The sequence below is a fragment of the Alosa pseudoharengus genome, unplaced genomic scaffold (assembly GCF_046254945.1).
Source record: "Alosa pseudoharengus isolate Yale_2024_CS ecotype anadromous, Long Island Sound unplaced genomic scaffold, YU_APseudo_1.1 YU_APseudo_1.1_scf_15, whole genome shotgun sequence".
Lineage (NCBI taxonomy): Eukaryota > Metazoa > Chordata > Actinopteri > Clupeiformes > Clupeidae > Alosa > Alosa pseudoharengus.
Genome location: NW_027468620.1, coordinates 11,095,238 through 11,123,103, shown reverse-complemented (window position 1 = coordinate 11,123,103; position 27,866 = coordinate 11,095,238). Strand labels below are relative to the sequence as shown.

At 43.0% G+C, this 27,866-nt stretch overlaps 1 protein-coding gene across 1 annotated transcript; it reads left to right on the top strand.

Moving 5' to 3' along the window:
* Positions 1 to 784: 784 nt before the first annotated feature.
* On the top strand, positions 785 to 27,170 carry nid1a (nidogen 1a). Its single transcript, XM_076285521.1, has 20 exons — positions 785 to 1,078; positions 3,480 to 3,782; positions 4,150 to 4,379; positions 4,737 to 5,056; positions 6,221 to 6,361; positions 6,510 to 6,761; positions 8,066 to 8,266; positions 8,472 to 8,708; positions 10,091 to 10,228; positions 11,250 to 11,378; positions 11,803 to 11,946; positions 14,022 to 14,141; positions 16,010 to 16,237; positions 17,459 to 17,625; positions 19,602 to 19,728; positions 20,197 to 20,368; positions 21,590 to 21,747; positions 22,449 to 22,572; positions 24,510 to 24,622; positions 26,496 to 27,170. The coding sequence occupies exons 1-20, from the start codon at positions 875 to 877 to the stop codon at positions 26,624 to 26,626; spliced, it is 3,639 nt and encodes a 1,212-aa protein (XP_076141636.1). The 5' UTR covers positions 785 to 874; the 3' UTR covers positions 26,627 to 27,170.
* The last annotated feature ends 696 nt before the right edge of the window (positions 27,171 to 27,866 follow it).

Genomic DNA, 27,866 nt, shown 5'->3' with positions numbered 1-27,866 from the left:
TTAATAGTGGCTCTTTGAAAGACTTGGTGGAGCCTGTCGGCTTTATGCTGCTTGGATTGACCCGAATTATGCATTATATGTTCTAATGCTTGAATAGGTCCAAATAGATGCATAAAGCAAAATATCCACGCTAGTCCGGACAGGGCAGGCATGATAGCTGCTCACTTTGGCCCATTTCTGTGCACTGAGCCATGCTAAGGGGGAGACAACCAAACCCATAGATTGGAGGAGCGTTTCTCTTTGAAATCCAGCGCTTACACGCAAACACCAGAGCACAGTCTGTAGCCTATAATGCGCAACAATAAACGTATCCTATCCGCTCTGAGTTTGTGAATAACATTACCCAAAACGAATGCCATAGTGCGCGGGGACACATCTGGCACATCTGGTATATCAATTGGAGCGCTGTGAAGTTTCACAGAGGAAGCTATGTTGAAACTCCTGTTTCCTATGTCACAATCAAAAAAGCAGGTAGACTTTAATACTAGTTAAAGTATAGGCCTAATAGTTTTGTTTTTTGATTAACTCATAATTTTTATAGGCTAAATAGCCTACTAAAGTCAGTCTAGTCTATGGCTACACAATCTAGGCTGAACACGATGCAGACCTACCCTTGGCTAAAAGATTGACTGTTTCTGGTGAAAATATTTCGCGGTGAAACAACCTCCGAAATAATCAATGTTGAAGAGGATAGTTCGCATCTCTCCGCCCAGCCCAACTCCGCCCCAGACTGTTCTACCCTCTGACAACTTCGTCAAAGTTTTCTCTGCGCTTAACACAGCCCTGCGCAGGGGTGAGCCAAGTCGTGAAAGAGGCTCCCTATAACTTAAACTCCATTAAAACTATCTGTCACAGTACGTGCGTCGGTCTGAATATGGGTTGTCTCGGGCAAAGCTGGCTAATATGGGTTACGCTTCTAGATCTTTCAATCTCAACTCTAGGTATTAGCCGGCTGGAGCTGTTCCCCTATGGTCCCAGTGCAGGAGATGAATTGCTAGATTCAGGGAATGATCAGACGCGCGTATTTACACTGGATCACCCACTGATGTTCTTCGATGGAAAGTTCAGCAAGATCTACGTAAGTTTGCCAAGATGCTATATGCAATTTGATTAGTTCTTCATGGTGTTGAAAATATTTTCCCAGTGATATAGGCTACAGAAGATCAGTATGTGTTTAGTGGATTGTGTGTGTGTGTGTGCGCGCTTGATTGATCACATTAAAGGTAGTGTTGCATGATCATATACAATTCACTTTACTGTTCTTTGGGTCTGCACAGCTGAAGGGTCCTCTGCCCCCCCCCCTCCCCCCCGTGAAATGACTTTCACAGCACAACACTTCATGTGTTGCCCTCATCAGAAACACAGATGTCTTACTATGCCATTACATTTCCATTAGGAAGATTTCTTGCTTCACTGTCTGTTTTCCATGTAAATTCTCTCTTTCACTCTCTCTCAAACACACACTCATTTATGCCCTATTTTTACCTCCTGGTTTGTATTTTGATGTAATCGAAGTGTTGGATGGGATGGTGAGTTCTCTCTAGACATTTCTGGGGCCCTAGTGGAAAATGTTTCTGAATGCTAAGTGCAGACCACTCCTCTCCCCCACAGAACTCAGACTTTTAACTCATGTAAGAAAAGGATGTTGTGTGCTACCTTATCACTCAACTAAGACTAAACTAAAGATTCCCCTCTCCCTTCATCTCAATACGAATTTGTTTTTTTTTGTGCTTCTATAACATCTAGTATGTGTTTGATTATGTCTACTGAGCCTTGTGTTTGAGATTGGTTGAGGACAGTGGGACTGACGATAAATTAAGTTTGAGTACGGAGCAAGCAAATGACTTTTGTTAGCAGTGATTTTTTTCAGTATAGACATGTTTTATTTTTCATTCCATTGTGTTCCTGATAGCATGCTGAAAGAGTCTGTCTGCAGTATCTGTATTCCCTATGATTTTCTTTTTCTTTTTTTAACAAGAGGGACATACTGTAGGTGTACTTGGTGGCCATAAGTGTACCAGCAGTTATTCATTCATATGCCATCACGTTGACCAGCTGTGTGAATTCCAATTCCAAATGTAATAAGTAAAACGCATGTGAGCACATATATACATGCACTCTTGAAATGAATGTGTTGTCCCTATCTGAACACGTTTTCAACACATTCGTTTTAAGAGTGTGTCTGCATGTGGTTAATGGATGAATGAATGAAAGGTTCAGTATTTCCCTTTTTTTTCTTTAGCCCTGACATCCCATTACTGAAAAAGCACTGCTTTCTTGTGTGTGTGTAAAGGATGAACCTTGTCCGTGTGAGGCCACATTCTGCATGTGTGGAAAGTTGGAACTATCTGCACTGTACTGTTAAACATCCTGCACTGATACGTCTTCATAATGTTTTTAGTGTCTACCAGGAAGCCAATCTGATCTTGAATCCAAGCCATTTAACATTGTCCTTGAATGTCCTGCAACCTATTTGAGGTGTCAGAGGGAAGCCAACTAGAGCCACACACACACAATTAGCAGTGTTTAAATCACAATTAGTATTTCATAAACATGACATTTGTGTCCAACTGTCTTCTCAGACAAACTGTGTCCAGCCAGCTAGAGAGACTCTGCTTCCACAGGCAAAGCTTAGTTCAGCGGATTCATCGCTGTGTGCATACTTTGTTACTGATTTGTGCCAGAGCTAAATGCGCCCGAACCTGTAAAATCAACACCTGTCAAGACAGTCTGTGGCCTGCAGTGCTTGTGGACCAGACATGAAAGATGGAAACGCAAGAGCAAAAGACATGGATGGATGGATTCTTATGAGGGACAAGCTTATTCTCAAAATCCCATCAAGACATCTGTGAGAATTGTCTGTTTAAAATAGTACGTATCGTCTCCCTCTCACACGGACTAGCATTTGAAAAGGGGAGCGCAAGACCGAGAGGACTCTTCTTTCATCCAGCCTCTCACAGGAAGTGCTCCGGATGATGTGTCTAAATTTCATCAATCTACCAGAGAAACAGGAAGCTTCAGCCAGGAATAGAACTGTTTTTGCTTCAGCGAGGAAAAAGCTATCAGGGAAGGCTATTACCTATTTCATGATTGTCTCCCTGTCTTGTACGTGTAGACATGGCCTTTCCTCAGGAGACAGTACCTCCTAAGCTGTTGTGTCTAGCTTTTTGTCCATCTATTTACTGTATGTGGTTGTCCAGAGATGTGAGAACCAGTTAGTACTGTGTAGTTCCACAAGTCCTATATGCAAATATGCTATATGAAAATCAGCGCATCTAGTCCTGTGACACCTGCACATTTTGTACTCTCCCTTGGTGTTTGTTCTCAACATGCGGAAATAGGCTTCCCTAAAAATGTATATGTCAGATATAGCAGTGAAAGTCTAGTGTGTTTCATGCCCCAAACCAAGGCTGCGGTATACAGTATATAGCCTACTGTAGATATAGCAGTGACACACTGTATTACATTGCTCCTTCCAGGTGAACACCAATGGATTCATTGCCACAGCAACACCAGCAAAAGAGGAAGAGTACCTGGGAAAGATGCCAGCCAGATTTGGCATGATCGCCGCCCTGCTGGGAGATCTGGACACCAGTGATGGGGTGGGTAAGGTGTACTTCCGTCAGGACTCAAGCCCATCCACGCTGCAGCTAGCGGGAGACCACGTGAGCAGGGCATTCCCTGACGACGATGAGGTGACCCCCACACACATCTTCATCGTCACCTGGGTGGACATGACCACACACAAGGCCCTGTCTCGAGGACCTGGGCCACATCACAGGGTAAGACACTTCCCTTTACAATCATAGCTGTGTTAACATCTCTTATGAGTATATTAAAGCCTCATGAATACATGACAGTGAGGCCAAACAGTAAAATCAAGCAAATCAATCAGCTTTAATGGTCAAGTACGTTCACACATACAATAAATTTAGTTCCGGTTGTTGGCGTTGTCACTCTAGCATTACAATAGACAATATATAAACTATAGTGTGCAAGAAAGCGTTATGAATACATAAATACAAGAAAGCCCTAATGGATGCATGAAATCCTTATGAACGCATGAAAGCATTGTGTTTACAAAACAATGATCTCTAACCATGAAAGTCATGCAAATGCATATTGACTTTTAAATCCCCCAATATGTAGAGGAACACCTTCCAGCTTGTGATTGCATCGGTGGAGTCCACCTCCTACGCCATCCTGCTGTACCCGAGAGATGGACTGAAGTTCCTCTCTACCCACAACCCGGACGGCAGGAGCTCAGTGATCCATGCCGGTTTCAGTAAGGGGCAGACAGGTTCTTCGTCCTGGTCGAGACAAGGGATGTATTATCGCACCACTGATGACAAGGAGGCCTCCGTCCAGTCCCTTTCAGAGTGAGTATAGTAGGCTGACATTGTTCTCGCCAAGAATGAATATTGTATTTTTAGCACACAGATGGTGCACACAGCACACAGACGGTTTGCACAGGAAGCAAGAACACTGAGATTATTATGGGCTGCCTGTGACACCTTTTGCAAAGCACTGGAAGCTTTTTCTAAGGAGCTTTTTTTATTTCCATCAGCAAAAAGCTATTTGTGAGAGTTTTCTTTTGTAATATTTGTTTTTGTCAGTTGACATTGAGTGAGAGAAAAACATCAAACACTGATGTCTGTCAACCAAACTTGTTTCCCTAAAACTGCTCTTAGCTGCATTTTTGTCCAAACTTTGAGTGCTAATTGTGTGCCCACCAGGAAGACCAACTCGGGAAAGGGCGGCGTGTGGGTGTACGAAATAGGAACGCACCCGTACTTCACAAACGTGGCACCAGGGGAAGTGACCGACCTTCCGCCCGAAGACCTGGCGGACTCTGGCCTCTACTACCCCAGGCAGGGGCAGCAGCAGGTGGTTGAGTACCCCACCTACCACCCCGTGGCAGAGGAGCTTGAGCAGGTGGACCTCTACCAGAGCCCAGCTCGTCCCCTGCCCATCCATCCTGTCCAGTACCAGCCTCACCAGCAGCAGCAGCAGACGGACGACCTCGCCCTTCTGGACAGTGACATCCAGGTCAATGGTGAGCTGTGAGCTGATGAACATGTAGTCACTGTTAATAATCGCTCTCTGTGCTCTGGTAGGTAGTGTTGTGTATATGCTTTCCAAATATGAGAGTATGAAGTAGCAAGGAATATAGATACAAAGGAGAGGAGGTTCATTTACATTTACTCATTTAGCAGATGCTTTTTTTATCCAAAGTGACTTACACATGTCAATCATATTGCAAGGCCCATTGTCCCCAGAGCAACTCGGGGTTAAGTGCCTTGCTCAAGGGCACAACGGTGGAAGCCTGGACTTGAACTTACAACTTTTCAGGCTACTGCATGCTAACCCAGCTCCTTAGCCATTGCACTACAACCGCAGGTTCATAACAACAGGAACCCTATTGGAGGGCCATACTGAGAGGATCCTGTTAAAGTAACACAATTTGAGGCTTGATATTTATCCCTTCTCGTCAATGTACTGAGTACCCCTATAGCTTTATTTTTTAATGTGTAGGGCGGTCTGATAGACTTTCATGGAACCCTGCATTGTGTAAAATGACGCTAAAAGGCTGTATCCAGTGCGTCGAACGTTGAAAAGGGCCATGCTCTGGTATTTTACTTAGTGTAATACCGAACGTTCTGGGCATTGGCAATGACAGAGACACCATTCTTATAAAAATTTGGTTGTATCATCAAAATGAGTTTGAAGCGGTTAAAAGAAAAAAAAAATACTATATAGTGTTGGTTTAAGTGTGGACTAAGTTATGATGACATTACATTACATTACATTACATTTGGCTGACGCTTTTTTAGCCAAAGCGACTAACAACATGGTAAACAGTTTAAGTTTTAGAGCAATTCTCAACAATTTTAGGACAATTTAAAAAAACATTAGAGTACAGTAAGAATAAGTGCATCAGTGAGTGCTGTTTTTAACAGTTACGTGTCAGTTTAAGACGGCTGGTGAGTGCTAGGATCAGCAGGACTTGTAAGTGTTGCTATGAGAGGAGATGTTCTCTAAAGAGCTGGGTCTGACTAAATATACACATACACACACTGATACAAATGTGATTCATTTAGTTAGAAAGTTCCTCTTGAGAGTGTGACATGAAACTGTTATACCAACTGAGTTGCTCTCTGAGGCTTTGTCCACAGCAGACTGTGACCTCTGACTCCTCTGTCTTCTGGATGACTGATAGTGTTCTCGTACAACTCGGACACCTGTGAGAACAACCGACAGAAGTGCTCCCCGTTTGCTGACTGCAAGGACCACGCCAGCGGCTACTGCTGCCACTGCCGACCTGGGTACTTCGGTAACGGCAAGCAGTGTGTGTCTCAAGGTTAGTCAGACTTCAAACGTCCATTTGATATGACTTCTGCCTAGTCTAATAATACTCGAGCTTGCAAGTGCTTGAAGCAAGCTCTCAGGATGTGTGAAGTTTAGTGTCTGGATTGATTGTTCTTTATGTATACTGACTTCTCTGACAGGAAAACCTCAACGGATGAATGGGAAAATGCACGGCAGGGTGTACGTGGGCAACTCGCCCTATCCCGTTGACTTTGCCAGCAATGATCTGCACTCGTACGTGGTGTCCAACGACGGGCGAGCCTACGTGGCCGTCAGTGCCATCCCCCTTGGAGTGGGCATCTCCCTGCAGCCCCTTGCGGGCATCGGGGGCGTGATCGGATGGGCCTTCGCTCTGGAACAGCCTGGCTACGTCAATGGTTTTAGCATTGTTGGTAAGTCAAAGATACTTCAGGGGCTTCATGGAAATGACTTCATGGACGTCTTTGGCCAAATGGGTAAATGTCTATATTAGCAACAGTATAGCATTGTTTGTAAGCCAAGGATACATTTGTGAGAGCACTAAAGGCATTGACCAATATTGCACTAAAAACCATTATAGAGTGGTAAAGGCAGTGACCATGGAACGATACAGTAGTTATTCCAACATGTGGACAAGACAAAGGATGCACTTGGAAGGTTAAACAAATTACTACTTACAATTTGTTTAACAGATACACTATATGGACAGAAGTATTGGGACACCTGGCCATTACACCAACAGGAACTTTTATAACACTAAACCTGCAGGCATAGGATACCTATAACAGCATCAACTCTTCTGGGAAGGCTTTCTACAAAATTTTAGAGTGTGTCTGGGGGATTTCGTTTTTAGTCCATTCATCTAGAGAAGGATTTGTGAGGTCAAGCACTGATGTTGGATGAGAAGGCCTGGCATGCTATCTTTGTTCATCCCAAAGGGTTGAGGTCAGGGTTCTGTGTGGCCTTGGGCCAAACTCACCCAACCATGTCTTTATGGACCTTGCTTTGTGCACCCTATACAGTTGCACGTAGGACAGAACCATGCTTGAATTCACTGAGCTTTTCAGAGCGACCCAATTCTTTCAAAAATGTTTATCAATACAGACTGCATGGCTAGGTGCTTGATTTTTATACATCTGTGGCAATGGGTCTGAATGAAGCATATGAATTCAGATATTAAGTGGTTTTAAGTGTACCAATTAGTTTGTCCATATAGTGTCACTATCCTCTGCCTATAGATTTAAGTTTAAGTAAATCAGTGTACCCCTGATTGCACCGCATGTAAACGTAGGGTCTGTAACATGGATATCATGCATCTGCATGAAAAGTTTAAAATTATGTCTCACATAGAAACAGTACATAGAGAGGATAATTTTAACGGAGCAAATGAGATACAAAAAAAATCTCCAGTGTCACAGCACTGCAACACATGGTGTTAGAAACCACCTTTGAAAGTGATGTCTCTTTTCCTATTGTAAAACCAAACCCAAAACAAAAGCTAAACAGTGCGCAAGAACCCAATATGACAAACTAAACAACTAAACAGTTCTCTCATAAGACCCTCTTCCCAGTTCCCTCATTAACACTTTTAATTATGTGTTTCATTATATATTTTTTATTACATGAACATGAGGTGATAAATTGAGTGTCTGGTGTGTGGGGTTTAGATGACAGAACTGGATGTTTGACCTGAGCTTCCTGCTTTGTTTGTACATAGGCGGAGAGTTCACGCGTAAGGCTGAGGTCACTTTCCTGGAGGGCGGCGAGAAGTTGACCATCACTCAGGAGTTCAAAGGCATTGACCAACATGACCATCTGGTGGTTGACACCCAGCTTGAGGGCCGAATTCCGGAGTTGCCACAGGGGGCAACCGTACAGATCGACCCTTACACCGAGATCTACCAGTACTCCAACAACAGTGAGCCAAACTCCACACAAACAATGGCTCTTGATTGGTTGTGATATGATTATGTTCCGATTTTAACTTTACAGATAATAGACCTCCTTTCTGATTGTTTTGCTATGCATCAATATGAGGCTGACTGTACTTTTGTTTAAAACAAATGAATTAATATATAGGCTGAAATGTAGTTCAAATCATCCTCTATGTTTTGGTTTGCCAGTCGTAACATCCTCCTCCACTCGTGAGTACGTGGTCAGCTTGGAGGATGGCACCACAGAAACCAAGAAGTACCAGTGGAGAGAGAGCATCACCTACCAGAGCTGCGCCCATGACGAATCTGCCCGGAAAGTTCCCCAGACGCAGATGCTGCGAGTGGAGCAGGTGTTTGTCATGTACGACACCACGCAACAACTCATGCGCTACGCCATGAGCAATAAGATCGGGGACATGAACGGTGGTAAGTGCCACGAATGATCTTTACATTATCTATACATTTCCAAGAAAAAGAGGAGGATGTATGGTCACCCTAGTATTAGTTGTGAGATCTTTTTTAAAGGTGCTCTAAGCAGTGTTGGGTAACGACACTTCTGTTGAGGTTCAAACAAAACAGAGAGCTAGCTCGCTACTTCCTCCCCCTCCCTCCTGTGCAATTGAAACTCTTCTAAACGTGCATCTTGTCGGTGATTGGCTTGAACAGTGTTATGTTTTTTTTATGGTCCAGGCTGGACCATGTTTGGAGCCTGGGCTGTCCGCAGGGACCACGTTTTTTACAGTGTATTCAAGGCACAGGCAGCTAGTGGATGGTGTGGTGATGTTTGCTGTATGTGACAAAAAATGTAAATAGCTTAGAAACCCGTAACATCGCTTAGAGCGCCTTCAAGTCAAACTCAAACCTGGGTCTCTGTGGGCTCTAAGCTCATTTAGGAATGATTTTAAGTAGGGCTGTCAATCGATTAAAAAAAATAATCAAATTAATTACATACTCTGTGATTAATTAATCTAAATTAATCACATATATAATTTTTGCTGTGAAAATATTTTCAATATTTAAATTCAAATGAATCATTGAATAATCAGCATTAGTGACATTAAAGTTCAAAAACTCTTTTTTTATTATTTTCACTGTTCAAATAATGGCCATAATAATCTTTGATATGACCTAATATGCTGAGGAAATAAATTCAAAATTGCTTCGGGAAGAAGGTTTTTTTCACATACAAGGCATTTCAGGCCACAGATATAACCTAGGGGACACAATGAAAATAAATTAACACTCCCCTCAATGTCAACACTATTTCTTTGCATTGATGTTTGACTTTATAGTTGACGAACTCCGGTGCAAATTCCTTGCTGCAGACATTGCAGAGGACTATTTTAATCAACACTTTATTTTTATCAACACCATCAGGCCGTTTTTTAAAAGTAAATGTTCCAATCAATTATCTAGGCAGCACATTTTCTTCTCTCTCCTTCATTTTACAGTCTAATGGTTACTGACTAGAACGGCTCGGGGTCAAAGGTCATACGGAATCGATTAATCTGCGTTATTTTTTTTAATCAGTTATTTTTTCTCAAATGAATTAATCTAAATTAATCAGTTATTTTGACAGCCCTAATTTTAAGATGTTTTTAAATTGGCGATTAGAGTGACAACCACCTAATATTAATTTACTACTTACTATACGTTTTTTTATACTACTGACTAAGGCTGTTGAGTATTGACCTATTGGCATTGTTCCATCAGTTCAAACCAGACAAATAATTAAATGGAATGTTTTTCTATTGAGGGTGGTTTATAATTTTGTAATGAGGCTGTGGCTTTTTTTGATCCGCTGTTAGGTGGGGGTGTTGATGAGAATGCTTGCTACACTGGAAGACATGGATGTGACACGAATGCCATGTGCCATGCTGGAGAAGGAACCCAATACACATGCAAGTGTGCCTCTGGCTTCACTGGGGATGGCCGCATCTGCTACGGTACTATTTCATACAAGTGCCAATCATTTCATAACTACTAGAACTGCCAAAGCGGACATTTTGACCCTTAGATTTTAAAAGCTGATATTCTTTTATGTCAACAAAGACAAAGTCATTGTACATACAACTTTTAAATGGTCAAAATGACTCATTGCGGCAGTTCTAGTGTTAACCTTATGAATGGTTTTGTTGGAAATACTGTATGTAATATTATGGCTTTTTATAAATTTCACACAGTCCGGATTTTTGGTTTCTGGTGTCACTACAAGGTAATTGTCTGTTATAGAGTACTTTGAAAGGCAGATTATAAGATTATAATCTGCCTCAGATTTGCTCACATCTTTGAATGATGCAATCTCCCCCATTGTGACCCACTTAAGAGCCTCTCTGGGAGGATTCTTGGTTATCTCCTTCCTTCCTTCCTTCCTTCCTTCCTTTCGTGGTGACTGGGGAACTTCACTCACTCCAAACATTATACTTTAGTTAGACTCACTGTATACAGGACACTGCCAATGTGCTTGACCCTGCTTCATTTAAGAGGGGACTTCTGGGCCAAATGTTTAAGGAGTTAATGTGCCTGCCGTTTCCGCCTGAGAGTCCTGCACACGTAGAGTCCTGGCTAGTTGGATCAAGGGTTTTTCCAGCTGATCCCAAGTGGGAAGATGGAAGGGGGGAAAAAGGATGTTGGAAATTGGTCAGATTCTATCTTAAAAACATCTGTAATTACTAAACCTGATGGTATCCTCTCTAGTGATTCCTGGGAATGGGTCCGTGTAGAAAATCCGAGTTTAGCAGATAACCACCGCTGTGCATACACACACACACACACACACACACACAAACACACACACACACACACACACACACACACACACACACACACACACACACACACACACACACACACGTTACTCACAGGAAGAGATGCCAAGGAATGAGAGTTGTTGTTGGAGGAAGTGTTTGAGTTTGAGAGGCAGGTTACACAACTCTGTCCTGTTCTGTTCTTCCTTGTATTCTCCAGACATTGACGAGTGTCGAGAATCCCCACAGGTCTGCAGCGCTCATGCCCTCTGTAACAACCAACCCGGAACGTTCCGCTGCGAATGTGTTGATGGCTACCAGTTTGCAAGTGATGGACAGACCTGTGTTGGTGTGTGTCTTTAATTTTTTTTGTTTACAGTATGTGTGTGTGTGTGTGTGTGTGTGTGTGTGTGTGTGTGTGTGTGAAAGGGTGAGAGAGTGAGAGTGTGGCTGTGTATATACAGTAGATACTATATGATCTTACATGTACGATCTGCAAACTAGCTTTAAATGATTTGACTTGGATGGCTTGCATAGTTGGATGTAAATTTCTATCTCTGAGAATAGCTCACCCACACTATGCTTTCTATTCCACATCAGACAAAACATTGTAAGTCCTTTACTGTAAGGCCTAAATTAGCTGCAGGATGTTGCCCATTTCAGCCTATTTTAGCTCACTGGCCAAAACATCCCGCTAGTGAGGTCATATAACATGAACTAATGGTGTTTTTGTTGATGCTGTTGTTGTTGTTTACGTTGTTTGTCTGTGGCAGAGGGGGACCGCCCGGTGGACCACTGCCAGGCCGGTAGCCATGACTGTGACATCCCGGAGAGGGCCCGCTGTAGCTACTCTGGAGGCTCGGCTTACATCTGCTCCTGCTTGCCAGGCTACGTGGGCGATGGGAGATCCTGTCAGGGTAGGCTTGCCAAGGAAGAAGCACTGAACTACATACGGGAGAGCAGGAGACTACTTAATATATGGATGGACTCTAGATGGAATAGTGTGTGTTTTGTTTTTGTAAGATTTTTAAAATAGTTGGTGTAAAAAAATAGGCTAGGGTTAAGGTTAGAGTTAGGGTTAAAAAAAAAATCCCTGTAATTTTGGGCACCCCTGTGGATGGAGTGCGCCCTGAGAATTTGCCTATACTGTCCGTGCCAAGGGCCTGCTCTACACACAAGCACACATCCACACACATCCCCTAACCTCACCTATACTGGGTGTATAAGCTTCTGCCAGCAGGCAGACGGTATAGGGTGCCGTCTTTCCAAACCAGCTCGGCTCACAGATCATTCGTCCCCACCAGTATGAGGCTGTTGAATAAGCTAGGAAAGGAAAACACATGAACCTCAGTGTGCGTTAATACTGCAATTTACTACTACAATAAAATGCTAGTGATGAAACTGCACTTTGGTGCAGATCTTTGGTGTTACTTGTACTAGTCTTTTGGTGTTTTGTGTATTGGTCTTTTTGTGTTAGTGCACTGGTCTTATAGTGTTATGTGTACTGGTTGCTGGTTTGATGTGTCATTGTTGTTTTGTGGTTGTCTGTCTGTCTGACATGCTGTTTGGCCTAGACTAAATAAGGACTAAATTAACATCTACAGTATGTGTCAGACACAGGCACTGGAACTGGCAAGAGATATTAAGACTCTAACAACAAAGACAGTCTGCATAGTGTTGTGCACTCCAGAAGATAGTTTTAATGAGAAGCATAACATTTTGACCAGCAACCACCAAGAGTTTTGATGTTTTTGATCAGTTTTGATGTTTTTGTGAAATGCTGAACACAGTGTTTTCAAAGTTAGTAACATGGTTGTTAGTTTCTGCATCACCCCAGTAGGGGAGATGAGCTATATAATGTTTTCAGGATAATGTTTTATAGTTGACAGGACTTTCTTGCCAAGAACCAACTCGTTGTTGCATTTTTTCCTTGAAAGGAATGCTTGCTATTGCACCGTTTAGTCGCTCGGAAAGCTCCATCAAAGGCTCCTACTTCCCAGTTTCCAACTCAGCAGAAACAGCGCCTGGCTGCCAGGCATACTGTAATAGCGAGTGTTGGAGGCAGATGAGGAGAGTGTGTAGCCTTCCAGACAGGAATGCGTGTAGATAGTGTAGCTGTGGACAAGGCAGAGATGAGTCACATATGGGATTTTCCTGCACTCTCTCACTTGTTTCTTTCTTCCTCTCTAAAGGTCTTTCTCTCTCTTTTTCTCTCTTTCTCTAAAGCAATCTCTCTCTCTTTCTCTCTCTCTCTCAAAAGGTCTCTCTTTTTTTCTCTCTCTCTCAAAAGCAATCTCTCCCCCCTCTCTCTCTTTCTCTCTCTATCCTTCTCTCTATCTCATAAGGTCTCTCTTTCATTTTCTCTCTTTCTCTCTAAAGCAGTCTCTCTCTCTCTCTCTCTCTCTCTCTCTGGCCTCATGTGACCCCTCCATAGCCCTTTCTCCTGGCCAGACACCAGCTGGAGCCAGACCAGTGAGAAGCCCCAGGAGCTCCATTCACTTGCGTGCACATGTGGCCTACACAAGAGCTAGACATTAGAACAGACATACAGAAGCTCCCGCCAAGATATATGCTACATAGAGACATTTTTATAAGTCCTCAAACTGATGGCTTCTGACTACTGTTGCACACTCTCTTTCTTTTTTTATTCAAAGTTGCTTTATCAGCATGAATGTATGGGAACAGTGTTGCCAAAGGTATTGTTGATAGTACCATACAAACTAATTAATACATAAACAGGAGGGGGGAGATACATCAGTATGCGGGTGGACATAAAGGATCTAGAATTAACACTAGTAAAAAGCAAGAGTAATAATAGTGTGTGTGTGTTTTTTTGTCTTTCTCCTTCCATATGTCTTTCTTTCTCTCTTGTTCTTTGCCTGTCTGTCTCTCTTTCTTTGTCTCTCCCCCTCTCTCTATGTCTTTCCCTCTCTCTCTCTCTCTCTCTCTCTCTCTCTCCCCCTCTCTCTATGTCTTTCTCTCCCTCTCATAGATATCGATGAATGCCAGCCAGGCAGGTGCCACCCTGATGCCCAGTGTTACAATACGGACGGATCTTTCTCCTGCCAGTGTAGACCAGGTTTCTATGGTGATGGCTTCTACTGTTCCTCAGGTACAGTAGTCTGGAGATTTGTACCAGCTCACGTCACTGTCATGTCAATCACTGTCTACATACCTACATTTTACCCTTTATAAATATTTTTCCCCTATGTCATTCTATTTAATTTGTAGGATAAAGGCTCAAAACAGTACTATGAAATGATATCTGCTTTTGAGGAAATACGCTACTGTGTGACTCTCATATCAGTAACGTCCTGGTACTGTTTATTTACAGTGTGAAATTGTTTACTTCCCTGTTAGACTAATTTGTGCCAAAGTGAATTCGTTCAGACCATTTCTGGATTGCAGGTCTAGCGTTAGCTAAACGCCGCTTAGCACCAGCTGGAACATGTCTATCAGGAATGTTGGATCTGAACGAGGGAATTTATCTGCCCCGTGTGACAGAGGGTGGTTTACATGCTTCTGCCATTGCAAATATTGTTTCATTTCAGCCCGGCTTTGTCCACAGTCGCAGGTGGTCTCCAACCCTGGACTCAAGTAGGACTTACAGTATTATATAACCTTAACACAGCAACATATTCTTTAACCTCTTTGGGATGTGATCTCTGGTCTCCTCTGGGTTTGTGTTCCATGACTGGAGTTAAATAAATGTCATGCTTTAGGATTGTACTTCATAAGGTAGATGTTGATCTCTTGCTGTTGCAGCTGTTTGTAGGTTGTACCATTTTGTAACCCTGTACTACACTGCAGTATCCTTGTGTACGATTTTGCGACTTTGTTCCTTAAGGTTTTTTGACGGCTATAGAGATTATGCCACTGCAACAAATCTGACACAGTCACGATGTTCGTGACATTCAATTAAAGGCTGTATGCATACAGTATCTGTCATCTTCCTACATGTCGGTAACCAGAGGCGTTTTAGCAGTATAAATCCCCAATATTATTCCCTTTGAAAGCATCAGTAAAGCATTTAAAAGCATCATCAATACCATCAGCTAAGGGGGTTTTTAGGCACTCCGCGCTAACAACACCCCTTAGAATCAGTGTAACCTACGGCCTCTCGGGGCTTATTGCTTAAATCAGTTGTATTCCTTTAAAAATGACAAGTACCAGCCAATGAATGCATTGCTACCTGGTCAGGGTGACATTAGTTTGGCATTGTGTTTTGGCTTGGAGTTGTGATGTTCCAGAGAGGAAAGACTGAAGAGTGAGTGTGTGTGTGTGTGTGTGTTCGTTCAGGCTTGTTCTGTGGCCTCCCGGTCTGCTTGTTCTTCTGAATACCAGACTGGAATGATTTGGCTGCGGTGTTTGTCCCACAGGAGGCTGTGGGACGGGTGGGGGAGGAGGGGGGTGGATTTGGTAACCACACACTCCAGATGTACTCCCTCTGGGGTCTGAATTACTCATAGCTTAAACCCAATTCTTGATTATCTTACTGAGGTGTGTGTGTGTGGGGGGGGGGGGGGGGGGGGATCACAGCAATTCGGTTCAGAATAAAAAACTACACAAACTTTCTCCGAATGTTGAGGGACTTCATGAAGAGTTTGTGGTTTACCTCTCCACCCCCCCCCCCTCACACACCCCCCTGATGTTTTGAAATGCCCCCCATCTGTTCGCCAGGCCATGTGGAGTTTGTCATGTGTGTTTATGTTTGTGTTTTTATGTGGGCTTTGTGTGTGTGTCTGTCCACTTATCGGTTCTCCATGTGTATATTTGTGTTTGCATGTGTTTCATTTGTGTGTCTGTGTGTCTCTACTTGTGTTTGCATTCTTATATTTGTTTCATTTGTGTATATGCGTGTGTGTGTGTGTCTACTTATTAATTCTCCATGCTAGTTCAAGTTTGTTGTGTGAGTATGTTTGTGTTTGCATTCTTATATTTGTTTCATGTATGTGTGTGTGTGTGTGTTTCCTCCTCCAGAGCGAGAGAAGACACGCTGCGAGACTCACAGAGAGAGCGCCCTCAGTGCCTCTGAGCCTGGCCCACGAGGTCCTCGCCCCCTGCCCGGGCAGTACGTGCCCACCTGCGACGTGGAGGGCAACTACGAGCTCATGCAGTGCCACGGCAGCATCGGCCAGTGTTGGTGCGTGGATGCCAACGGCCTGGAGATCTCTGGCACCCGTACTGGCCCTGGCAGCACGCCAACCTGTAAGGGAGCTATTAGACTGGCGAGCGCTGCTTGACTCTGTGCTTGTTGTGGTTGTGGTCTGTCGGGCTAAGGTTAACACCATTTATGGATGTTTCTTAGTGAGAGAGAGAGAGACATTCATTAAAGATGGCATAGAATGGAAAACCGGTTTTACTTTGCCTTTGTTGAATGGGGAGAGTTCGGTGCATGGTCACAAAGCTACGAACCGTGAACCGGAAAAATTGTTGTTTCATCCCTCATATACAAATCTCGGACTTTCAGATGTCCACTAAAAATAGGTGAACCAGAACAAATACAAACTGTGATGCAAGCCATCCCTCCATTCACTGCTCCCTCTCCACACGTTACATAACCACTTTGAGTTGGAGACTTCGGTAGATGTTGCTGGAGACTATTGTAAACAGTCTTTGCCTGCATGGCAGCCAATCAGTGTAAAGTTCACTTAATTATTTAAGAGGGTGCCAGATAAGCATGAGGGGGCGCTAGATATCTGCTAAAATTGGCCATTTTTATTCCCCAGCCCAATTATAGGGTTGTAAATGGGCTTGTAAAATAACATCTAAGCATATTGACAGACCAAAGTTGCAGACCTTCTATGTTAACATCATAGAACAAGGTCAAATACTCTGCTCATGTCATCTTTAAAGATACAGTCTGTGACTCTAATCAAGTATACTTTTTGTAAAATTCATGGAATTGCTCCTCATAGCTATCTAGCTATCTATTCTGTGTGCGTGCTCTGTTTATTTGTATGCTATCGTGGCTCTGTAAATTGGAAATAAACATTTGGCTTGAAGCCATGTAGTATTCTAGCCAACTAACACATCACTTCAGGAACACAGTAAAAAGGGGTGCAATTTGATTGGCTGTTGACTTCAAATATCAACAACCTCTCACCGCTATCATGGACTATACCTCCATTGAAGTCATTTAACGCCATGATTCAGATGCAAAAGCCTTTAAACCCCACCTCCGTCAAAAATGAGATAATGATGGTGAGTGAATGCTCTCCACACATAGTATACGTTAATCAAATAATTTCACACCAAACCCACTGAATACAACTCTCTTCCTGGTCTAAAATATAGATTTGTAGGCAAAAACCTAAAGGAGCCTGATAAAAAAATGCTCATTTAAAAGAAAAGTGGTCAGATGGATTTAGAGGGGTTTTACATTTGAACTCTTCACATGTACTTATGGTTCTCCCCTGACGTGTGCAGGCAGTGGAGAGACAGGGCCCGTAGTGAGGCCCACCCCCAGGCCAGACATCTACCCCCTACCCGCCGGCACCAACCTGCTGTTCAGCCAGAGCGGGAGGATCGAGTACGTCCCCCTGGACGGCTACAGCATGAAGAAGAGTGAAGCCAAGACAGCGCTACACCTCCCAGTAAGTAGTTAGGGCCACGGCAAGTGCACTGTTACTAACCCTTAACTTGGATAGCCCGGCTATAGCGAACAGATGGTTTGTTGAAAGATCACCTTCTGTAAACCAACTGTATACTACTGCCTACACTGCACTATATATCCTGTCCTGTCTATGCACCACCTGTCTTTGTATATCACATTGCACTTTTCTGCTTTTTTGCACTTTTTGTTAGACGCAATAAAGTTTAATCTAATCTAATCTAACCAAGCCCAAGTTGTTTACTAAGTGTCAACAGATAGTTTGATTGTTTATATTGTTTGATAGATTGTTTATAATCTGAGCATCTATAGATAATCTATAGGAGACTATCCTATGTAAAGTGTGACCAACTAGAGAGGACTGACCCTCAGCCAACTGGCAGTGACAGTACTTTTTTACACCAGTTCAATGTACCAGGGTTTACATAGATCACCAAAAGCTCAGGCCCTCTTAGGTCTTCTAAATTAAACAGATGTCTCTGTGTTAAGAATCACTAATGCCATAACACTTCTGCCATTGTTTAACAGTCCAGATGGAAGATATGTAATGAATGTGAAAGTAGTCAACAAAAAGATCTTGGATTGTCTTAACCACAGTTGAAATCACTACATTCAGTCGCTACTTCCTTTTGTGGCTATTTGTGTGGGCCTCCGATAGTTTAGTCGTCTCTGTGAATTCTGTGTAGATGTGGTGTTCTGTTGGGAAAGAATGAGACATAGCTAATGGGATGGCGGGTTTGTACATTGCTCAACAATGTGTTTTCTCCACAGTATTTCATCTGGAGAGGGAAATACTTGGAAAAAGAGCCATTTTATGGACACTTCCCTTGACATTGTTTACGCCCGCATATCCAAGCCATTGCATTGTGGCACATTCCCAAGCAGGGGAAGCTCGTACTCGGAACCCTTAACCATAAGTCCAGCATTGTTGTAGGAGGAGGGCCCCATGGCTTGGCTGCTGTGCTGACCTTTGGAAAGGAGAAATATTTGACCACAAGTGATCTCAGTGCACAGCAGATGTCCTAGACTGAACTGTTTGAACAGGATAGTTGTGACAGGACCGAGGCTGTTGCGCTACAGCATGGGGGAGTGGGTCAGTTGGAATAACACTGTTGGAATGCGTAGAAGGGCTGATTGGAGGGGCCTCGTCGTGGAGAGGAGATCCTAATACCTTAATAGACGTTGAGCTTTCCATGCTGGGGGGCAGGAGCTCAACATCTGGAGCCATATTATGAATCTGAGCTGGGGAGAAGGCAATGTTGAGCAGTGTAGGGTTGTCTCTTCTAAAATGTCAAACTGCAATACCTTCAGGTTTAAGTCCTCCGTTTTTTGAGGGTAATTTTGAACTAAGGTCCTATTTCAGTTGTTGTATTGAAGTAGTTAGTATAGTTGCAATGAAGCCCGACTTTGTATTCACTGACGTGATTATTTAATTTTTTGGAAGAGTTTTCCCTCTCGTGACCTGAGCCGTGCTTCAGAGAGAAAACTGCATTTTCTGGCATGTTCATACGGCATGCACAGCAGAGAGTGAGTCAGTTCTCCAGGTTATGGTCTAATCCGTGCCTTTCTCATACCTTTCATCCGTCTGGTCTTCATTATGTCCATATGCCAACATTTACACTAATAGTTAACATAAGTGTGACCTGACTGAGATGAGAAAACAAGCTCGCCTGCTTGCTTTCAACACACGGCTCTGTGATATTGATGCCTCAGGATGATCTGAGTTTCGCACTTGCTCGCGTGCTGGTGTGTTTGTGGTTTGTCTACCTGGGATGGCCAAGTAGAAAAATCTGAACAAACTTTACGTTTTTTAATCTTCCTTCCTAGAAAAACAGGGTCTCAGCTGACCCGTAAAATGTGTTAGGGGCGGCCAACCACCGGAATCCAAATGTTCATGGGACGGCTCAGTGGTCATTTCCAATCTGGACAAACTCTACTTTTTTTTTCTCCCACTTTTAGGAGAAGGTGGTGGTCGGGGTGGCGTACGACTGTGTGGACAAGATGGTGTACTGGACAGACATCACCACCCCTGCTATCAGCAAGGCCAGTGTGCAGGGGGGAGACACCATTCCCATTATCAGATCAGGTGGGTGATGTTCAAACACCTGACACTGATAGCACTGATGCAGCAGTGATAAATACTCAAGCATATCACACATTTAGAAAACTTTATTATGATTAATGCTCACTTGCTACTTGCGTGCTAACTTTAGTGGATGCACAACATCCACCACATACTGTATATTAGCACTCATTGGTGTACAGTATGAAGACTTGCCAGTGGAGCAACTGATGGAGGGGAAAGGGTAGAAACAGCTTACTGGCACAAAACAGGAAGAGAGGGAGGACAGTCTGAAGTCTGTACTCCACCCATATACTAGGCTTAAGCAAGCTCCAACAGTGACAAATTCTAGCGTACTCACACATTTCATACGTAAAACGTTTTGACTTTTCTTGACTTGCTCTCATTTAGCAAGGACAAAAAGTGCCTCGGGCAGAGATGTTTTGTAGCTGTTGTTTCTCCAATGTTTGTTTGTTGTTGCTCACTGCATAGATCTGGGGAGCCCTGAGGGCATTGCCATAGACCACTTGTCTCGGACCATGTTTTGGACCGACTCGATGAAAGACCGCATCGAAGTGGCATCTCTGGACGGAGCACAGCGCCGTGTGCTCATTGACACAGATCTGGTGAATCCCCGAGCCATCATCGCTGATCCTGTGAATGGGTATGTGTGTGTGTGTATGTGTGTGTGTGTGTGTGTGTGTGTGTGTGTGTGTGTGTTTGTGTGCGCGGGTGTGTACGTGGACGTATACGCGTGCGTTCGTGTGCATGTGCGTCCATGTCACCCAGCATCTCTCTGTATAAAAGAGCTACAATATGTGAACTCACATGGCACACTTGGTACAGAGTGGTATTACAAGAAAGCTGGCGACTAGCTGGTTTGCATGCTACAGTAACTTCCATGAATCTGTGCAACACAAAGCATTGGCATTTTTAACATTACATCAAAAACGGTTGTCTCTTCACATACTGTTGCTATTTCTCAAGTCATTTAAATGTTTTAAACAAAACTCAAATCTACACATAGCACATAGAACAACTCCATGTTGGGGGGTTTACCATGAAATGGGGTTGTTGACCTGTAATAAAAATGATTTATTCAGAGATGAGGTTACAGTCAGCAAGTGCTTTCACAACACATATCATCCAGTGGATCACAGGGTAAACATTGTTCTGCACGCTTATGAGATGTTGCCCAAGTTATGTTGCAGATTACTCAAGATATAGCATGGAAAAATGTTGATGTTGGAAAATGTGGAACAATGTTGGATAGCAGTCCAAAGGGGATACAATCCTGGATGCTGTGAAAAGTCCAAGTTACACAATGTTAAGCTAAACTCTTTATGCAATCGTGCAATCGTTAAAAAATACACATGAAGAGTCCAGATGCAAAATCCTCTAAATGCTACCTCCGTCAAAATTGAGATAATGATGGTGAGTGAGTGCTCTCCACACATAGTATATGTTAATCAAATAATTTTGTTTCAAAACTCGCTAATTACCACTCTCATCCTGGTCTGAGATATCGATTTGTCTTGAAAAAGAGATTTTATATCTCAATGAGACTAACCTGGTTAAATAAAGGTTATAATAATAATAATAAAAACCTATAAGAGCTTGATAAAAGATGTTCATTTAGAAGAAAAGTAGTTTAGACAGATTTAGAGGGTTTTGCATCTGAACTCTTCACATATCATTGTCAGCTTGGTATAAACGGGATGTTTGGGTTAAAATCGATTGCTTTTTTACCCACATCATTTTGTTACCTAACAAATCCCTCTTCCTAGATAGATACATATGACAGATCTTTATCAGATGACTATGCTGATGATAAATGTGACTCTGTAATACCAAGTACTAAATGTTTGTCTTTTGTGTCGGTCAGATTCCTCTACTGGTGTGACTGGAACAGGGAAGCGCCGAAGATCGAGGCTTCTCACATGGATGGCACCAACCGAAGGCTGCTGGCCAGAGATGGCCTGAGTCTGCCTAATGGTTTGACCTATGATCCCCAGACATCCCTCCTGTGCTGGGCAGATGCCGGTGAGCCCCCCCCCCCCCCCTCTTTCTCGCACTCTCTCAAGGCGTGAAGGCTTCTTTCTTGTTCTTGCTGACTTTTCTTTTTTCTCTCTCTCCCTTTTCTCTTTCTTTCGTTCTTCTCTTCCTCTCACACACAGAAACACAGACACACACTCTCTCTCTGTTTCTTCTTTCTGTGTCTTTCACTCTCAAGCTCTCTCTGTTTCTGGGGCGTTGCATAAAGGCATCCCGGGTAGACAGTGAAAGGTCGTGTTAAAATCACACCTGTTAGGCCTCTTAAGAAAGACAAACAAAAACCCGAGTTGAGGTCACAGCTTCTTGACCAGAAGCCTTCCAGTCATGAACTCAGGGTGTGCCTGGGTGTCCCCTCATAAATACTCTCAAGCTCACAAAACTCTCACAAAGGGGAGAGCGTTTCATAAAATTCAGTTTTGCCATGAATAAATAAAAGCATGCAAGTTAAATGGTGTGGCTATGGGGTGAGCCATACATTATATACTGTAGCTGACATAATATTTGTTTGCCAATGTGATGTTTCACAATCTGGAAGAGCCTCTGGACTCAAAGTGCTAGATTGCCAAATAATTAGTTTGTGAGGTAGGCTACAGTATATGCTGTGTGTTTAATTCCATACCGCTACACTAGTATCTTTTTTGAAGTAGTGATGTGCATAAAGATTCTTCTCTTTGTCCTTTTGGGCACAGGTACCCACAAAATGGAATGCATGAACCCATCGCAGAGTGATCGCAGAGAAGTTACTGAGGCCATTCAGTACCCCTTCGGCCTCACTGCGTACGGGAAGAACCTCTATTACACAGACTGGACGAGGTGAGCCACTAAGCAGCCATGACAGTAGCCATTCTCAAATGCACACTGCTCCGGGCTACAGCAAGACAAGATGAAAAAACGGAAAGTTCCTCTCGTCTCGAGTGATTTATCGTGGCTGCTTTGAAAAGTGCTACAGCTTGATCTGCATCAAGGCTCATGCAGCGTCAGGCTCTGGTGAGGTGCCAGTTTATGGGCGGAAGAGAGATGGGGTCAAAGTTCAAATGGCTTGGCGTCAGACATCAACGGCTCTCTGTTCGACCGAAGCCTTGATGTTTCTCGGGTGCGGGGGCTGGAGTGCTCAGGCTGCCGCATGCTTTACGAGACTAGTTCACCAGTAGGCATGTTTGCCATCAGAAACAGAGGTGGGGTCAAGGAGCCTGCTCAAGCAATAAGTGGTGGCAGCTGGTTGTAATTTCTCAGCTGTTCGGTTGTCAGTGAAAGGCAGGTACTGGGCCTCACTCCCTCGGTCTTTCTCTCTCTCTCTCAGGGGTGGGTAGAGCACTGAAAATCTATACTCAAGTAAAAGTACAATTACTCCCTTCAAAAATTACTTAAGTAAAAGTAAATATTACTATCTGAGAAATCTACTCAAGTAAAAGTAAAAAAGTACTTTGTTAATAAATTACTCAAGTAACAAGTACATTTTTATGCCTTTTTTTTTACGCCTATTTGCTTTTCTCCTTCTTTATAGGCAAACATGTTTTAACAACCCATTTCAAATATATTTTATTTAATATACTTTAATATTACCTGACACACTTGTGTAGGCTATCTTGTTGCTACAGGTTGAAAAGCAGTCACTTCAAATCCATTGCCAGCTGATTCTTCTGCTTTGCATTGATAGAAGTCTGGTTATAACTTCACCATACAGAACATAGTGTACATTGAGACTACATAAACGAATGCTAGTTTTTTTATAACTTGTGTGCTCGATTTCTGAGGCATTTACTTTGCTTGTATATGAATTTGTAGGCCTACTTTTCTTGTCCAACGTGATTGTTGAACGATGCTGACCAGAAATGAATATAGGTGAAAGTTTCCGTGTCATGTCATACCTCTCATCTCATTGCTACGCTGTCTCACCAGAAGATGCAGCAGCTGGCAGGACGTCATTGCGTTAACTGAGCTGTTAGATATGTAGAACATTTACTTCCGTGTAGTAGGCTACAACGTGATCTGATTGATTCTACATACAGGTAGGCCAGTTATTACTTTTATAATCGCGGGGCGATAGTAGAACGTAGAAATGCATTCTGAAGCCCTGTTTCTTTTCTCCCAATGACGTTGTACACCGAGGGAGAGGTGCGCTTCCCTCTAAATATTCTCTCCTCCGATAATAAACTTGTACTTGTAATGAAAGGCAATTGAATATGTAGCGAAGTAAAAAGTAGATTACTGGCTCAAAAATGTACTTGAGTAAAAGTAGAAGTACCGTTTTGAAAAAGGAATATGGAAAGTTGCCGTTCCACGAAAAAAATACTTTTTTACTCATGTGCGTTACTACCCTGCTCTCTCTCTCCCTCCATCCCTCCCTCTCTCTCTCCATCCATCCCTCCCTCTCTCCCTCCCTCCCTCCATCCATCCCTCCCCCTCTCTCTCACTCTCGCTGTTCCTTGAGCTCTATCTGGGTAGTGGGGCTTGGGAGGGTGTTAGGTTGCCGTGCTCCGTGCGTCAGGAGCCAAAAGCAAAGTCTGTGCCTGGAATGAATCAATCGAGACGTATATTAATCGAGACACACTCTACCTTGAAACCTCCTTGATCCTCGTGTGTTTATCATCCTCGTGTGGTCATCATGATGTTTTTCCTTCCACTGTTGACCACAGAATGAATGAATGTAAGCAATGTGGTGTACTGATGTCCGAATTCTGTCTGAAGCTGTATTATAATTGCAAAACCAACGTTCACTGTGTGTTTGTGTGCTTGTGTGTCTGTGACAGGAATGCTGTAATCACAGTGGATCGTCACACAGGAAGGGAGCTAGAGGAGTTCCATCCCCAGAAAAAGTCTCGTCTATATGGGATCACAGCTGCCTACGCCCAGTGCCCCTCTGGTAAAATGCCTGCGTTTCCTTACCCTATTTATCTTCGGCAAAAAAAATCTGTATACTGTGCACTGGCTCTGTAGTAGCGAGTGGCGTTTCCCCCCGCCAAGACACAAGTTGTTGATGTAGCCCCTGACATGGCATGCAAATATAGCAGATGTTTGTGTAAAATGCCCACAAGACTGATGGTCATGGAAAAGGCTCTCCTCCCCACATCACCACTTTACTCTGAAGACCCGCTTCTTAGAATTCTCTCTCAGGCCTCTCTGTGAGGGGCGACTGACTGCTGTGTGAATGAAGTAAGTCTGGTGTAGCTCGTATCCCAAGTGACCTCCGGCAGTCAGTCAAACAAACCCTTTATCCTTCTAACCTTGGGTGTACCCACGCAGGGATCGATTTCTGGCCTATGTGTTTTTGTGCTAAGGGCAGCTTTTACTAACTTTGATTTTAGGACGGACATGGGTGGTTACAGTGAAACCATCACTTCTCCTCAGTAACAGAACTTGGGTTTATAGACTGTGACAAGGCAAAGTCGGCGAACAGCAAGGATGAGGCCTCCCCTGGACATCTGTGTCTGTGTGTCTCACTTTCAAAATGAACTAATTGAAATGCTTTGCCTAAGTGAATAACTGAAATTATCACATGACATCACATGATTTCTGTAATTGAGAGGGAGACACACATGGAAAATCACGGCAGCACAAAAGATCATTGGCCGCCGCCTGCCTCCCTTGGACAACATTGCAAACACACGCTACCACTGCAGAGCCATGAACATTACCAAAGATTCAACACACCCTGCTCACCATTTCTTTGAACTGTTACCATCCGGCAGACGTTACAGATCTGCAAAAGCACACACATCCAGACTCAGAGACCATTTTATTCCTAAGGGTGTCACGATTTCGATTTTATTTCGAAATCGATCGAAATTACATCTCAATCTCGAACTTCGAACTTAAAAGTAGAATCGACGATGCAGCCACACCCCCAATGTCACGTCCAGCATGTATGCCAAGACGCACAAACACACATGCACGTGCTGAACTGCAGCGTCAACACTCCGATCGCTGCAGCCAGTTAAAATATAGGCCTACACATCAACCTACCGAAATCAAAGCCCCTCTTGCTACTTTGAATTCACCGGTGTGGAAGTATTCGTTCATTCACGTCAATTAAAACTAATTTAGCCTACTCAACTTAGCCAGTGAAAAGATGGTCTAATTACAGTCCAAAGTTACTTTAAGGCTTAAAATGCACATTTATAAGTACATATTCCATATACACTAACCTTGGGTCTTTTTGGAGTGTGCTGAAACAATCAAATTAACATTCTGTGTTGTTTCATTTCAATATGTTCACGTCTCTGTTTTAGCCTAAAGTTAGTTCTGTTTACATTACAACCTCGCGGTTGGAACGGTTTCAAAGCGGTTTCAAAATAAAAGCCCCCTGAAAAAGAAAAGGAAAAGACCAAAAAGAGTAAATAACATATAAGGAATGCATTAATAGTAATATTTGAAAAAGATCGAAAATCGACTCGAATCGTGACTTTAAAATCGAAAATTACATCGAATCGAGGATTTGGAGAATCGTGACACCCCTATATTATTCCTAGCCATCCGGACTCTAAACACTTACCGGTACTTGTAACTTCATCCCTGGCGCATTATATGACTCCCAGATGCACTTTAGCCCCTACACAGCTGCCGACGCTTAAAGTCATATTTATTACGTATTATGTGCATTTTGTGTACTATATGTTTTGTTCTTGTTGTTGTTTTTGTGTCATGCTGTAGCACCATGCCGAGCTGCGCTCCAATTTCGCTGTACATTTGCTACAATGACAACAAAGCTCATTCAACTTTGCTTGCTCTTTCGCCAGGACAAAATTACTGCTCAGTCAACAACGGAGGCTGCACACACTTGTGTTTGGCGACACCTGGTGGGCGCACATGCAAGTGTCCGGACAATGCCGTAGGAGTGAGCTGTGTAGAAAGTGAAGGGAGGTACTGAGGTCAAACGGTGGAAGAGAGGAAGACCAGACGAAAAACACTCAGCAGCACCCCGGTGACCATCCAGCCTCGGAAGCTGAGATACTGACCACTGTACCTAGCACCTCAGTTTCTCAACAACAAGAAGCCACTGAATCATGCGCTCAAACTGCTGTGTGCTCAAAATTATTTTATATAGCCTGTCACAATTTTTTTTTTTTTTTTTTTTTAAACATTAAGTTTATTTCTAAATCATATGAGTAATATTTCAGCGATAATATTTGTACATAAGCCCATATCCTAAATATATTATTGTTATATGGTGCTGTTGGGCCCTACATGGACATAAGAGGTGTAAGGGAAATAATTACTGTGAAGGTTAGCCTACTTCATTGGCTCTGTGACCTATAAACATAGACCCCTGGCTTCCTATGGGGTAACACTGAATTAAAGAACCCTTTTGTACTGATGTTCTTTGAAGTAATAATCACTTCAAACAGCTGCATTTAAAGAAGAGATGTTCACCTTGTACAGCTGTGCAATAAAGGTTTTTGGCTATTTTCTACAAAGAATTCATTGTGTTATTTATTTGTTTTGACCAGGGGCCGTATTCACAAAGCCTTTTATCTTACCACTAGGAGTACTCCTAAATCGCACTAAAAGATTTTAGCTAGGAGTTTTCTCTTAAAAGTTATTCACAAAGCCTTTCAGATCTACTCTTAGTAAGGAAAAATTACAACTCCTAAACTAAGAGTGAGTCTTCGTTGCTATAGATGACGTCATTACTCATGCACGAGCTTGACTGAAGTGACCACCTTGATTGGCTGATGATTGTAACGCGGAATTGATTCCAAACACCTTACGATGATGAGTGACAGGTGACAGGTCTGAGAATGCGTGCGAAGGACGGAAGATGATGAATAACTGAATAAAAAGGCCTAGCCTAAATGGATAAAGAGTAAGACAAAACAAATAGCCTAGTAGCCTAATAAAACATAGGCCTACGGATTGATGCAGTAGGCTAGGCTATCTTTGCAACATTATTAATCTGTCACCATATGCCTACGTTTGCAAAGAGGATAACATTTTTATTTGATTCACAATGAAACGTTACATTTAATTTACATGTTGACAATGAGTAGTTTTGGTTGTTGTTGGTGGCGTTATAGCATCCCTTTTATGCCTACAATGCAAAATTGTTCCCTCGCGATTGGAAGCTCCTGTTGCGCATACCCATTTCAAAACATCGCAACGTGAAATGC